At 39.3% G+C, this 12935-nt stretch overlaps 1 protein-coding gene across 10 annotated transcripts in view; it reads right to left on the reverse strand.

The window, feature by feature from the left end:
* TTC23 (tetratricopeptide repeat domain 23) overlaps positions 1-12935 on the reverse strand; it is a 104808-nt gene that overhangs the window by 50333 nt on the left and 41540 nt on the right. For all 10 annotated transcript variants that reach the window (XR_008299003.1, XR_008299004.1, XM_015069016.3 and 7 more), the window contains one exon: positions 1038-1215. Coding sequence is in view for 8 of the 10 variants with exons in the window: in XM_015069016.3 (XP_014924502.1) it covers positions 1038-1215 (178 nt within the window). In the remaining 2 variants the exon portion in view is untranslated. The remainder of the gene's footprint in view (positions 1-1037; positions 1216-12935) is intronic.

Here is a 12935-nt window from a genome sequence, read left to right on the forward strand (position 1 = left end):
TCAAGCGCATCTCCCATCCACCTCCCTCCATCAACCTTCAGTTTGTTCTGAAATCTCTTTAAGAGTCTCTTTCAGTTGCTTGGGTGACTCAATAAGTTTAGCGTCCAACTCTTGATTTCGGCTCACGTCATGATCTCATGGTCGTGAGATTGAGTCCCACTCCAGGCTCTGTGCTGGGCATGGAGTCTGTTTAAGATTCTCTCTCTCTCTCTCTCTCTCTCTCTCTCTCTCTCTCTGCCCTCCCCCCGCTTGCTCACATGGGTGCATGTGCGCTCTCTCTCTCTTTCTCTCAAAAAATAAAAATTAAAAAAGTCTTTTATGGTTTATTTCCCTCTCTTTTCTTTCCACCCCCCCCAATATGTTCATCTGTTTTGTTTCTTAAATTCCACATATAAGTGATAGAGAAGAAGGAATTCTGCCTCAAGACTATAACAGAGATCCTGCCTGAGTTTTCAGTCAGCCTGCCTACCTTATGGATTTTGGACTTGTCAGCCCCCACAATTGTGTCAGCCAATTCTCTAAAATCAATTTCTTTATTTCTTTCTATGTATGTGTCCTATTGGTTCTGTTTCTCTGTAGAACCCCGATTGACACACTCACACAGGAATCCTATGATGACAAAGTATATCAGCAGCTAATAAATGACAACTCCAAGCAGCTTCAGGTGAATATTTTAGAGTACAGTAGAAAAAAACCCTCATCAGCTTGATAACATAAGCTCTAAATAGATAAACATGAAAGGATAAAGAACTTCAGGAAATAAGACTTGACTTATGCCCCTAATAAGAGAAAAGCCATCTTCAGGGAGTCTCAGGCTGTTTGAGGACCATGCACCTGGTAACAGTGGACCACTGTCCCACACTCATCCACTTGGTCATCTATATGAAGATGTTTGTTGAACATTTACTCCAGGACAAGTGTTCTACATATCCAGAGCAAATAACAAAACCAGGCATTCTCAGAGCTGCTGTTCCACTTGTGTCTATGAGAAGCACTGAGTCCAGAAGAGCTTTGGTGGCCAGTATGTTCCGGCTTACCTGTAGAAAATGGTTGATGGATGCGTCATGAACTCCCAGGGCTCGCTCTACACCTGCCAATTCCTTCAATATTGGTACACATTCAAGACTTTTTTCACCTTGACTGATCTCAGTGTATTCTAAAGCCTCTTGATAGTGGGGCAGGGCTTCTTTTGATTTCTTCTGACTTTGATACATCCTAAAAAATCATCAGAGACATCATTTTTAAATAATGAAATAGAAGACACATAGGTGGGAAAAAAGCGATCTGGTGGTTAGGATTTGGCTCTCTGACCCCTGTTGTCAGGTTCATTTCCTAGCCAGCTAAGTTTCTGTTTTTCCCAGGAGCCCGCAGGGCATAGTGGTCAGGAGGATGGACTTCAGAATAACCAAGAAGTTTCAGATCCTGGCTCTACTACCTATTAGATGTGTGAATTTCCAGTTGCTTTACCTCTTCCTCATCTCTAAGTTAAGAATAATAACAATGCCTCCTTTACTGGGCTATAATGAAGATTAAATTAGTCAACACTCATAAAAATGCCCAGAATGGTCTCTGACATATAGTAGCTGCCATGCAGGTGTTGGTTTAAAAAACATAAAATACTTAAAAAAAAATTTGTTGTCAAGTTAGCTAACATACAGCGTATACAGTGTGCTCTTGGCTTCAGGAGTAGATTCCCATGATTCATCGCTTACATACAACACTCAGGGCTCATCCCAACAAGTGCCCTCCTCAATGCCCATCTCCCATTTTTCCCTCTCTCCTGTACCTCACCATCAACCCTCAGTTTGTTCTCTGCACTTAAGAGTCTCTTATGGTTTGATTCCTTCTCTGTTTGAAACTATTTTTTCCCCTCCTCCTCCCCTAATGGTCTTCTGTTAAGTTTCTCAAATTCCACATATAAGTGAAAACATTTGATATCTGTCTTTCTCTGAGTGACTTATTTCACTTAGCATAATACCCTCCAGTTCCATCTACATCACTGCAATGCCAGGATTTCATTCTTTCTCATTGCCAAGCAGTATTCCATTGTATATACAAATCATATTTTCTTTATCCATTCATCAGTTGACGGACATTTGGGCTCTTTCCATGACTTGGCTATAAAATCATAAAATACTTAACAAAACAATAATAACAACCATAAGGGATGCCAAGATGCTGATAACTGATCTGTTGAGAAATTACAGAAATTTTCCAGTATTGGTGAGGGTATAAAGCACTCTCTTTAACTGTTAGAAAGAATATAATTTGAGCATAAACATCTCTATATCAAAATTATATATATATATATATATATGTATGTATATAAAAGCACACACATATTTCTGCTAATTGCACTTTTAGTAGTTTATCTTGAAGAGATACTCTGGCAGGGCAAGAAAATATGTATAAGAATGTTTACCTAAGCACTCTTTGTAATAGTGGAAAAGTACAAAGCACTTAAAATATACCAACAGGAGATCATTCAAGCAGATTACAGTAAGCATATCTATACTGTAGAATGCCACATAGCCATTAAAGTTAATGTTGATCCATATTTACCAACATAGAAGTATAAAAGTATAAGTATAAAAGGCAGAATACAAAAAATGCTTTCTATAATATCCTATGCAGGTGAAAATGTTATATCTAATCTATATGTACATATATGCATAAAGAGATATCTAAATGGACACTAAAATGTTACCATTCAACAGTTATCTGGAAGGAGTTGGTTGTGAGTGATTTTACCTGTCTTGTTTATGCTTTCTAAATTTCCCAAATTATCTTCTATAAAATTGTATTACTGGGGTGCCTGGATGACTTAGTTCAGTGTCTGACTTAGGCTCAGTTCATGATCTTGAGGTTCATGAGTTCGAGCCCTGCGTTGGGCTCTGGGCTAATAGCTCAGAGCCTGGAGCTTGCTTCAGATTCTATGTGTGTGTCTCTCTCTCTGCCCATCCCCTGATCATGATCTGTCTGTCTGTCTCTCTTTCTCTCTCTCTCTCAAGAATAAATAAACATTAAAAAAATTTTTAAATTGTGGGGTGCCTGGGTGGCTCAGTTGGTTAAGCGTCCAACTTTGGCTCAGGTCATGATCTCAACTTCAGCTCAGGTCATGATCTCACGGTTCCTGAGTTCGAGCCCTGCATCGGGCTCTGTGCTCACAGCTCGGAGCCTGGAGCCTACTTTGGGTTCTGTGTCCCCCTCTCTCTCTGCCCTATCCCCACTCATGCTCTGTCTCTGTCTTAAAAGTAAATGAAACATTAAAAAAATTTAAATTGTATTACATCAGAATTTTATTGTATTTACATTTATTGTATTTACATCAGAATTATATTGTACTTACATCAGAAAAATGTTAATCAAAAAATTGTAAGTAAAGGTGGTGTTGGGAAAAGATTCTTTAGCTTCTTGGGATAAAACTCTGTCACGTAAAAAATATATATCTGTCTATTTTGTTTAGCAAACACAATAGTAGACATTTAAAAACAACCTTCTCTAAAATATTTGCTAAGAAATAGACACTTTCTTCAGGCATGGAAAAATTTTACATATAAGATTCATTATGAAAGGCACCAACCCTTTCTACATTACCCTTTACCCTAGCATCTTTACTACAAAAAGGCCTTATAATTCCCAGCTGCCCATGGGTAAACTGAGACATAACATGAGCACGTGACTAGGAAACCCCCCCCCCCACACACACGCGCGCGTGCGTGCGCGCGCGCACACACACACACACACACACACAAATATATAGGTCTTGTTTTTAACTCAGTTACTGGACATTTTGCACAACTATTTTTGCTCTGTAATAAATTTCAAAGAAATTGATTGATAGAAGATGCTGCTCAGATCTACGCTTCCGATGGCAACAGTGGAATAAAATGCTGATGGAATAGCTTATGAACTTGGATGTGTTCTACAAATGGGAAGAAGTTGAAACACAGGAGATGGTCAGGGATATGTTCCTGGACCAAGTCGGGTCCAGGTTCCAGCTTGCAGCAACTCTTAATCTTAGAAAGGAAGAGATTAGTAGGCGACCTAGTAATACTGGGCTTGTCTTCTGACTCTTACTGAACTTTGGATGTAGTGAGCAATAATTAGCATTGTAAGTATCATAGTTTGTTTTTGAAGAGAAAACCCACTTGCATCTTTGGTGACAGAACGAGGCTTTGAAACATATGGCTGATAACAAATCACTTAGCCCAAAAATGAGATTCTTGGTAGACAACTGAAAACAGGAGGCAGCAAACTGTGGCCTGTGCACCAAATCTGCTCACTGTCTTTTTTTGTAAATAAAGTTTTATTGGCACACAGCCACACCCACTTGTTTACACATTGCCCATGGCTGCTGTAGCACTATAATGGTGGAGCTGAGTAGCTGCAATGCAGTGGATACCAAAAAGCCTGAAATATTTACTGTGTGGGCCTTTGCAGAAGAAGTTTGCCAAAGTCAGGTCTAGAATCCAGAGAAAGCTACATACTTCCAAAATGACTTCAGATTTTTTCCATCTAATTTAACCTTGAGAACTCCAACAATGCCACAGATATTTGAGCAAAGGGGGAAAAAATCACCTTCTTCCTTTCTCATGTTCATAGGTGATGAAACATGTGCCAAGGAAATAAAGAATGGATTTTTTGTTTCCAAGGCTGCTGTAAAAATCATGGAAGGGTAATGAAGCAAATACAAAGTATTTGTAATACAAGATGATTTCGTTTGAGCAAAAGTTTTAAAGGAAAGCAAAATTCAAAGCTTAGTAATCAAGCTTACAAATGCAAAAAAATATATAGAAAAGTAAACAATAACAAGGCATAAGTGAACTCATACAATAACAATTTTTCCTTTCCCAAGATAGAACACTAAAGAAAAGTATTTGAGAGTTTGTAATGGTGGAGAACAGGGACAATTTGCTCTTCCTTTTTACCATTAACCTACTACTCTCTTAGCCAAAAGCACAGCCTATCACCCCAGGTTAACACCACGTCACTTTTTCAGGTATCAGAAAGTGATCTTTCAAATACCAGACTCTTGGAGAAAATTTTATAAAAAGAGGGACACAGGGACTGCCTAGGTGGCTCAGTCAGTTAAGTGTCTCACTTTGGCTCAGGTCATGATCTCACGGTTTGGGGGTTCAAGCCCCACATTGGGCTCTGTGATGACAGCATGGAGCCTGGAGCTTGCTTCAGATTCTGTGTCTCCCTCTCTCTCTGCCCCTCTCCTGCTCACACACACACACACACACACACACACACACACTCTCTCTCTCTCTCTCTCTCTCTCTCTCAAAAATAAATAAACATTAAAAATATTAAAAAAAAAAAAAAGAGGGACTCAAGATGAGAGGCAGGATAGTCAGTTACAAGTGCTGCAGCAGGAGTAGAAAACCCCAACCATAGTTTGAGCATTGTTAGTGATGAGGCCACACAACACTGGGCAAGAACAAAACATCTCTGAACCTTGGTTTCCTCATCTCAACACTGGTGTCCAATAGGGTTGTTGTGAGAACCCAAGAATATGTCTAAAATGCTCTGCAAACTGAAGCAAGTTGTATAGATTGGCATTAAATGCCTATACATCGTCATACCTTTCACTCCTTCCCCTCCCAACCGGTAGTCTATACGGAACTGAATGCCACGGCCTCGGGCCGTTCTCCTGTTGAAACAGGCTCAACTGTGGTCTCACACCCACCCGCAGAAGATTTTGGAAAGTCCAAATAATAAGGATAATTAGTCAAACTCATGTGCCAGTGTGGAAGGCATTTTCTTATCCAGCTAAGCTTTTAAAAATGTTGAGGATATTTTATTATAAGAATAATACGTACCCATCATTTAAAAAAAAGAGATAGAAAAATAAAAATAAAAACTATACAATCACGACATCCAAAGATGAATACTGTACACCTTGATACACACCTTTCCGGATGATTTTCCACACATATTTTTTAAAAGAATCGTAATGTTTTATAACCTGTTTCTTTCACTTAATCACATATCACAATGTGGCAATGAATGTTCTAGCCTCATTCTGGTGGTCGAGTGGTGTCATACACTTCACTGGCCACTTTATTTACTCATTGCTCAGCACAGACATTCCTTGGAGGACATTTGGGTGGTTTATGCCTTTTGACTGTTATGAACATTGTGTACAAGTTTTTATGTGGATGCGTATTTTCATTTCCTTTGGGTATTTACCTAGAATTGAAATTATTGCATCATATTATGTAGTTCTATATGGAAACTTTTGAGGAAATGATGCTATTTTCCAAAGTAGCTGCACCATTTTATATTTCCACCAGCAGTATGTAGGGGTTCCAATTTTTCCACATCCTTGCTAGCACTTGTTACTATCTTTATTATTATTATAGCCACTATCCTAGTGAGTGTGAAGTGGTATCTCACTGTAGTTTTGATATGCATTTCCTTGATGATTAATGACAATGAACATCTCTTTATGTGCTTATTGACCATTTGTATATCTTCCTTGGAGAAATGACTATTTGGAAACTTTGCTTGTCTTTAAATTGGGTTGTCTTGTTATTGTTGTTGTAGGAGTTGTTTATTTATTCTGGATGCAGGTCCCTCACCAGAAATATGATTTGTAAAAATTTTCCAGAAACCATTTTAATATTCCAGAAACCATTTTTTATTTTCCAGAAACCATTTTATATTCCCACCAGCAGTATGTAAGGGTTCCAATCATCAAGTGAAAAAGGGCAGCCACAAATAACCTGACCTTATGCCTAAAGGAGCTAGAAAAAGAACCACAAGCAAAACTTAAAACCAGCAGAAGGAAGGACATAATAAAGATTAGAACAGAAATAAATGATATAGAAACTAAAAAAACACAACAGAACTAATCGATGAAACTAAGAACTTGTTCTTTGAGAAAAATCAATAAAATTAATAAACCTCTAGTCAGACTTACCAAGAAAAAAAGAGAAAGGACTCAAATAAATAAAATCACAATTGAGAAAGGAGAAATAATCACCAATGCCACAGAAATACTAACAATTCTAAGAGAATATTATGCAAAACTATATGCCCACAAACTGGACAACCTGGAAGAAATGGATAAATTCCTAGATACATATAAACTACCAAAACTGAAACAGGAAGAAATAGAACATTTGAACAGACCAATAACCAGCAAATAAGTTGAATTAGTAATCAAAAAACTCCCAAAAACAAAAGTCCAAGGATCAGATGGCTTCACAGGTGAATTCTACCCAACACTTATTCATTTTTTAAAGTTTTATTTGTTGAGAGAGAGAGAGAGAGGGAGAGAGAGAGAGAGAGAGAGAATGAATGTGTATGAGCAGGGTAGAGGCAGAAAAAGAGGGAGAGACAGAATCCCAAGCAGGATCTGTGCTGTCAGCACAGAGCTGGATGTGGGACTGGAACTCAGGAATTGTGTGTGAGATTGTGAGCTAAGCTGAAACCAAGAGTCAGATGTTTAATTGACTGAGCTATCTAGGCGCCCCAGTCTACCAAACGTTGAAAAAAGAGTTAAGGGGTGCCTGGGTGTCTCAGTAGTTTAAGCATCTGACTTGGCTCAGGTCATGATCTCACAGTTTGTGAGTTCAAGCCCCACGTCAGGCTCTGTGCAGCCTGCTTCGGATTCTTTGTCTCCCTCTCTCTGTTCCTCCTCCACTCGCACTCTGTCTCTCTCTCTCTCTCTCAAAAATAAATAAAGATTTTTTTTTAATTAAAAAAAATAAAAAATAAAAAAAAATTAAAAAGAGTTAATACGTATTCTTCTCAAACTGTTCCCAAAAACAGAAAAGGAAGGAAAACTTCCAAATTTATTCTATGAGGCTAGTATTACCCCGATACCAAAACCAGATAAAGACACTACTAAAAAAGAGAATCACGCCAATATTCCCGACTAACATAGATGCAAAAATCCTCAACAAAATACTAGCAAACCAAATCCAACAATACATTTAAAAAATCATTTACCATGATGAAGTGGGATTTATTCCTGGGCTGCAAGGGTGGTTCAATATTTGCAAATCAATCAACACTGTACAACCTATCAATAGGAGGAAGGATAAGAACCATATGAACATTTCAATAGATGCCAAAAATGCATTTGACAAAGTACAACATCTACTCCTAATAAAAACCCTCAACAAAATAGGTTTAGAGGGAGCATATCTCAACATAATAAAGGCCATATATGAAAACCCCACAGCTAACATTATCCTTAATGGAGAAAAACTGAGAGTTTTCTTGCTAAGGTCAGGAAAAAGACAAGGATGTCCAATATCACCACTTTTTTACTCAACACAGCACTGGAAGCCCTAGCCACAGTAATCAGACAACAAAAAGAAATAAAAGGGATCCAAATCAGTAAGGAAGAAGTAACACTTTCACTATCTGCAGGTGACATGATACAATACACAGAAAACCAAAAGACTCCACCAAAAAAACCCATTAGAACTGACAAGTGAATTCAGTAAAGTCGCAGGATACAAAATCAATGTCCAGAAATCTGTTGTATTTCTATACACCAATAATGAAGCAGCAGAAAGAGAAATTAAGAAAACAGTCCCATTCATGACTGCACCAAAGAGAATAAGATACTAGGAATAAACCTCACCAAAGAGGTCAAAGACTTGTGCTCTGAAAACTATAAAATACTGATGAAAAAAATTGAAGACAACACAAAGAAATGGAAAGACATCCCATGTTCATGGATTGGAAGAACAAATATTGCTAAAATGTCTATACTACCCAAAGCAATCTATGTATTTAATGCAGTCCCCATCAAAATACCAACAGCATGTTTCACAGAACTAGAACAAACTATCCTAAAATTTGTTTGAAACCACAAAAGACCCCAAATAGCCAAAGCAATCTTGAAAAAGCAAAGCAAAACTGGAGGCATCACAATTCCAGACTTAAAGGTACATTACAAAGCTGCAGTAATCAAAACAGTATGGTAATGGCACAAAAATAGACACCATAGATCAGTGGAGCAGAATAGAAAACCCAGAAATAAACCCACAACTACATGGTCAAATAATCTTCAACAAAATGAGAAAGAATATCCAATGGAAAACAAGATCATCCCTTCAGCCAATGTTGTTGGGAAACTGGACCACAACATGCAAAAGAATGAAACTGGACCACTTTCTTACCCCATACATAAAAATAAATTCAAAAATGATTTAAAGATCTGTATATGAGATCTGAAACCATAAAAATCCTAGAGGATAACATAGGCAGTAACTACTTTGATATTAGTCAAAGCAACTTCTTTCTAGAGATGTCTCCTGAGGCAAGGGAAACAAAAGCAAAAATAAACTATTGGGACTGCATTAAAATAAAAAGCTTCTGCATAGTGAAGAAAATAATCAACAAAACCAAAGGGCAACTTACAGAATGGGAGAAGATATTTGCAAATGACATATCCAATAAAGGGTTAGTATCCAAAATATATAAAGAACTTATAAAAGTCAACACCCCGCCAGTTACAAAATGGGCAGAAGATATAAACAGACATTTCTCCAAAGAAAACACACAGACAACAGACATGTAAAAAGATGTTCATCATCACTCACCATCAGGGAAATACACATCAAAACTACAATGAGCTATGACTTCACACCTGTCAGAATGGCTACACTCAGCAACACAAGGAACAACAGGTGTTTGGTGAGAATGTGAAGAAAAAGAAACCCTCGTGCACTGTTGGTGGGAATGCAAACTGGTGCAGCCACTCTGGAAAATAGTATGGAGGTTCCTCAAAAAGTTAAAAATAGAAGTACCCTACTATCCAGCAATCACACTACTGGGTATTTACCCAAAGAATACAAAACACTAATTCAAAGAGATACATGCACCCCTATGTTTATGGTAGCATTAATTACAATAGCCAAATTATGGAAGCAACCCGTGTCCACTGATTGATGAATGTGGTATATATGTACAATGGAATATTATTCAACTATAAAAAAGAATGAAATCTGGCCATTTCAATGACATGGATGGAGCTAGAGAATATAATGAAAATGCTAAGCAAACTAAGTCAAAGACAAATATCAAAATAGGACTTAACTCATATGTAAAATTTAAGAAACAAAACAAATGAGCAAAGGGGAAAAAGAGAGAGAGGGAGAGAAAAATCAGGAAACAGACTCTTGGGGTGCCTGTCTGGTTCAGTAAGTAGAACACGTGATTCTTGGTTTCGAGGTTGTAAGTTCGAACCCCAAGGTGGGTGTAGAGATTACTTTAAAAAGCCTTAAAAACATTTTTTCAATTAAAAAAAAAAAGACTTTTAATTAGAACAAACCAATGCTTACCAGAGGGGAGAAGGTGGGTGATGGGTGAAATAGGTGATGGGGATTTAGGAGTGCACTTGTTATGATGAGCACCAGGTGACATATGGAAGTATTGAATCACTATATTGTACACCTGAAACTAATAAAACAATTTTTAAAAAGGCAAAGAAAAAAAAAGGGGGGAAAAAGCATGTCACAAAAGGCCACACATTGTATGATCCCATGTATATGAAATGTCCCAAACAGGCAAATCCACAGAGAGAAAGTAGATTAGTAGTTTTCAGGGGCTGGGGGAACATGGTAATAGAGACTGCTAATGGGATGAAAAAGTGAAAACGACTGTGGTTTGTTAATATACTGAAAACCACTGAACTGTGTATTTCAGTTGGGTGAGTTGTATGGTATGTTAGTTATGGCTCACTAAATCTGCTATTTAAAAAAGTTTGTGTGGGGCACCTGAGTGGCTCAGTTGGTTAAGCGTCTGACCCTAGGTTTCAGCTCAGGTCATAATCTCACAGTTTCATGAGTGGAGCCCCGAGTCTGGCTCTGTGCAGGCAACACAGAGCCTCCATGGGGTTCTCTCTTCCTCGCTCTCTGCTCCTCCCCTGCTCACACCATCTCTGTCTCTCTCAAAATAAATAAATAAACTTAAAAAAAATTTAAAAGTTTGTGAATATTTCAAAGCAAAACTAAATACAGATAAGGTTTAGTGGTACCCATAAAATTAGTAATTTTCGTTTAAAATAATTGTAATAATGTTAAACAAAAACCAAAATACTTTTCTCTTAATATTGTCTTTGAGCCATTTTGAACCAGCACAAACCAGGTCAGAAAAGGATGTGTGCTTTGGCTTTAAATTGGTCCCGCGTGATTAGGCGATCCTACCCAACTGTTTTTAGGGCTGAAGGATTAGGAGAGCAGAGAATGTTGTGGGTCCTCCTGCACCTGACCCTCAGCAATGGGCATCCCCCAGAGGAGGCCATAAATTGGACTTGGGACACTGAGCTACTGGCCTCACTCTATTCTTTCAGAGCTGTAAGCTTGTTTCCTGATGAGCTCCAATGCCTGGGTCTTCTGGGAGAATGCCTCGGTCTACGAAAATTATAATCCTAATGAGAAAGCAGGAAATTCATGGAGGGAAAAGCCACATAAAATTATTCTTAATGGAATCTTCTGGTAAATCAATTACTCTGTAAGTTTATTTTTTTTTAAGTTTATTTATTTTGAGAGAGAGAGAGAGAGAGAGAGAGCGAGCAGGAGACAGAGGATCCAAAGTAGGCTCTGTGCTGACAGCAGAGAGCCCAATGTGGGGCTCAAACTCACGAACCGCGAGATCATGACCTGGGCCAAAGTTGGACGGTTAACCGACTCAGCCACCCAGGCACCTCACTTTGTAAGTTTAAATATGTTAATGTATTTCCTGTTATGATGTCTGCAAGTATGCAGACATGGAAGAATCAAGAAATTGTTGATAAACCCAAAATCTTTTTCCTTTGGCTGATTGTTTCAAGCCAATAAGCTGTGGTCGAGGAAATTACCTTGAGTGCTGGTGAGTTATAGAAGCAGGGTAAGTTCTATACAGCTCCCTAAGTTACCCGGATGTGCAGAATTCAGAGTGTGTCAAAGATGGGTGAGAATAGAAAGGCCAATCCCCTAGCTGAGTGCTGCCCCCTTGCCCAGCTGTCTGGGGCATGGGTTTGGGGCCCTGGTCCCACACAAAGGAGCCCAAACTGCTGCCAGCAGGGTCTGGCTCTGCACCCACAGACTCCTGCTCCTTCTCTCTGTGCCCACGTTCTGACAGACACCTGCTCGAGGTGGCCATTGGGAGTTTCAGTCCAGCCCACGCTCTGCTGGATGAGCTGTTGTGCTTGGACACAAAGCTATGTTTGCCTGGAAGAAAAGGCACCTTTCCCAATTCTCACAAAGGCTCTGTCCACTCACCTAACTGCACAAAGGTGGCACAGAGGTGACGGTGGCTCTCCTGGGACCTGAGTTTCTCAGGACTTGATGAGTTCAGATTACCCTTGAGCATCATCTAAACCTTCCCATCTAGCTTCCCTGATGCCATCCTCCTTTGCGTCAAGTGTACCTTTCAACTCTGGGTGTTCGCTGGGCCATTCTATCTGGAATGTTCTCTTCTTTCTTCCATCTCTGCCTGGCAAACTTCCATTAATCTTTCTAACTACCATTCCTCTTTTTAGTTTTAGCTTAACAGTCTCCTCCTTTAGGAAGCCTTCCCTGACACACCATTTAAGGTGACACTCACTCTCATGGGGCAGGCAAGTGCAGGGTGCGCACCCAAGAGTGAGTGCCTCCTTAAATGGTGTGGCTTGGGCACCTGGCTTTCTCATCTTAACCCCTGCTCTGTTCCCTGACACCCCAGGCTGGGTTGGGTGCCTCAGTGAACACCTGACTGTGCTCCCACGGAACTGTGAACCTTCCCTGCTGGGGAAACATCTCTCAGGTTCTATTATAACTGCCTGGCAACTCAGCCGCTGGGATCTGTGAAGGCAGGGTCCAAGCCCGCCTCATTCATCTTGGCATCCCAGCACCTTGCACAGTGTCTGACAGTAGCCATATGATCCCCAGGAAGTCCAAGGTCATTCTGAGGGGAAGGTTTGCCTTAGTAGTGTGAGGTGACCA

The sequence above is a fragment of the Acinonyx jubatus genome, chromosome B3, assembly GCF_027475565.1.
Source record: "Acinonyx jubatus isolate Ajub_Pintada_27869175 chromosome B3, VMU_Ajub_asm_v1.0, whole genome shotgun sequence".
In the NCBI taxonomy this organism is placed as follows: domain Eukaryota; kingdom Metazoa; phylum Chordata; class Mammalia; order Carnivora; family Felidae; genus Acinonyx; species Acinonyx jubatus.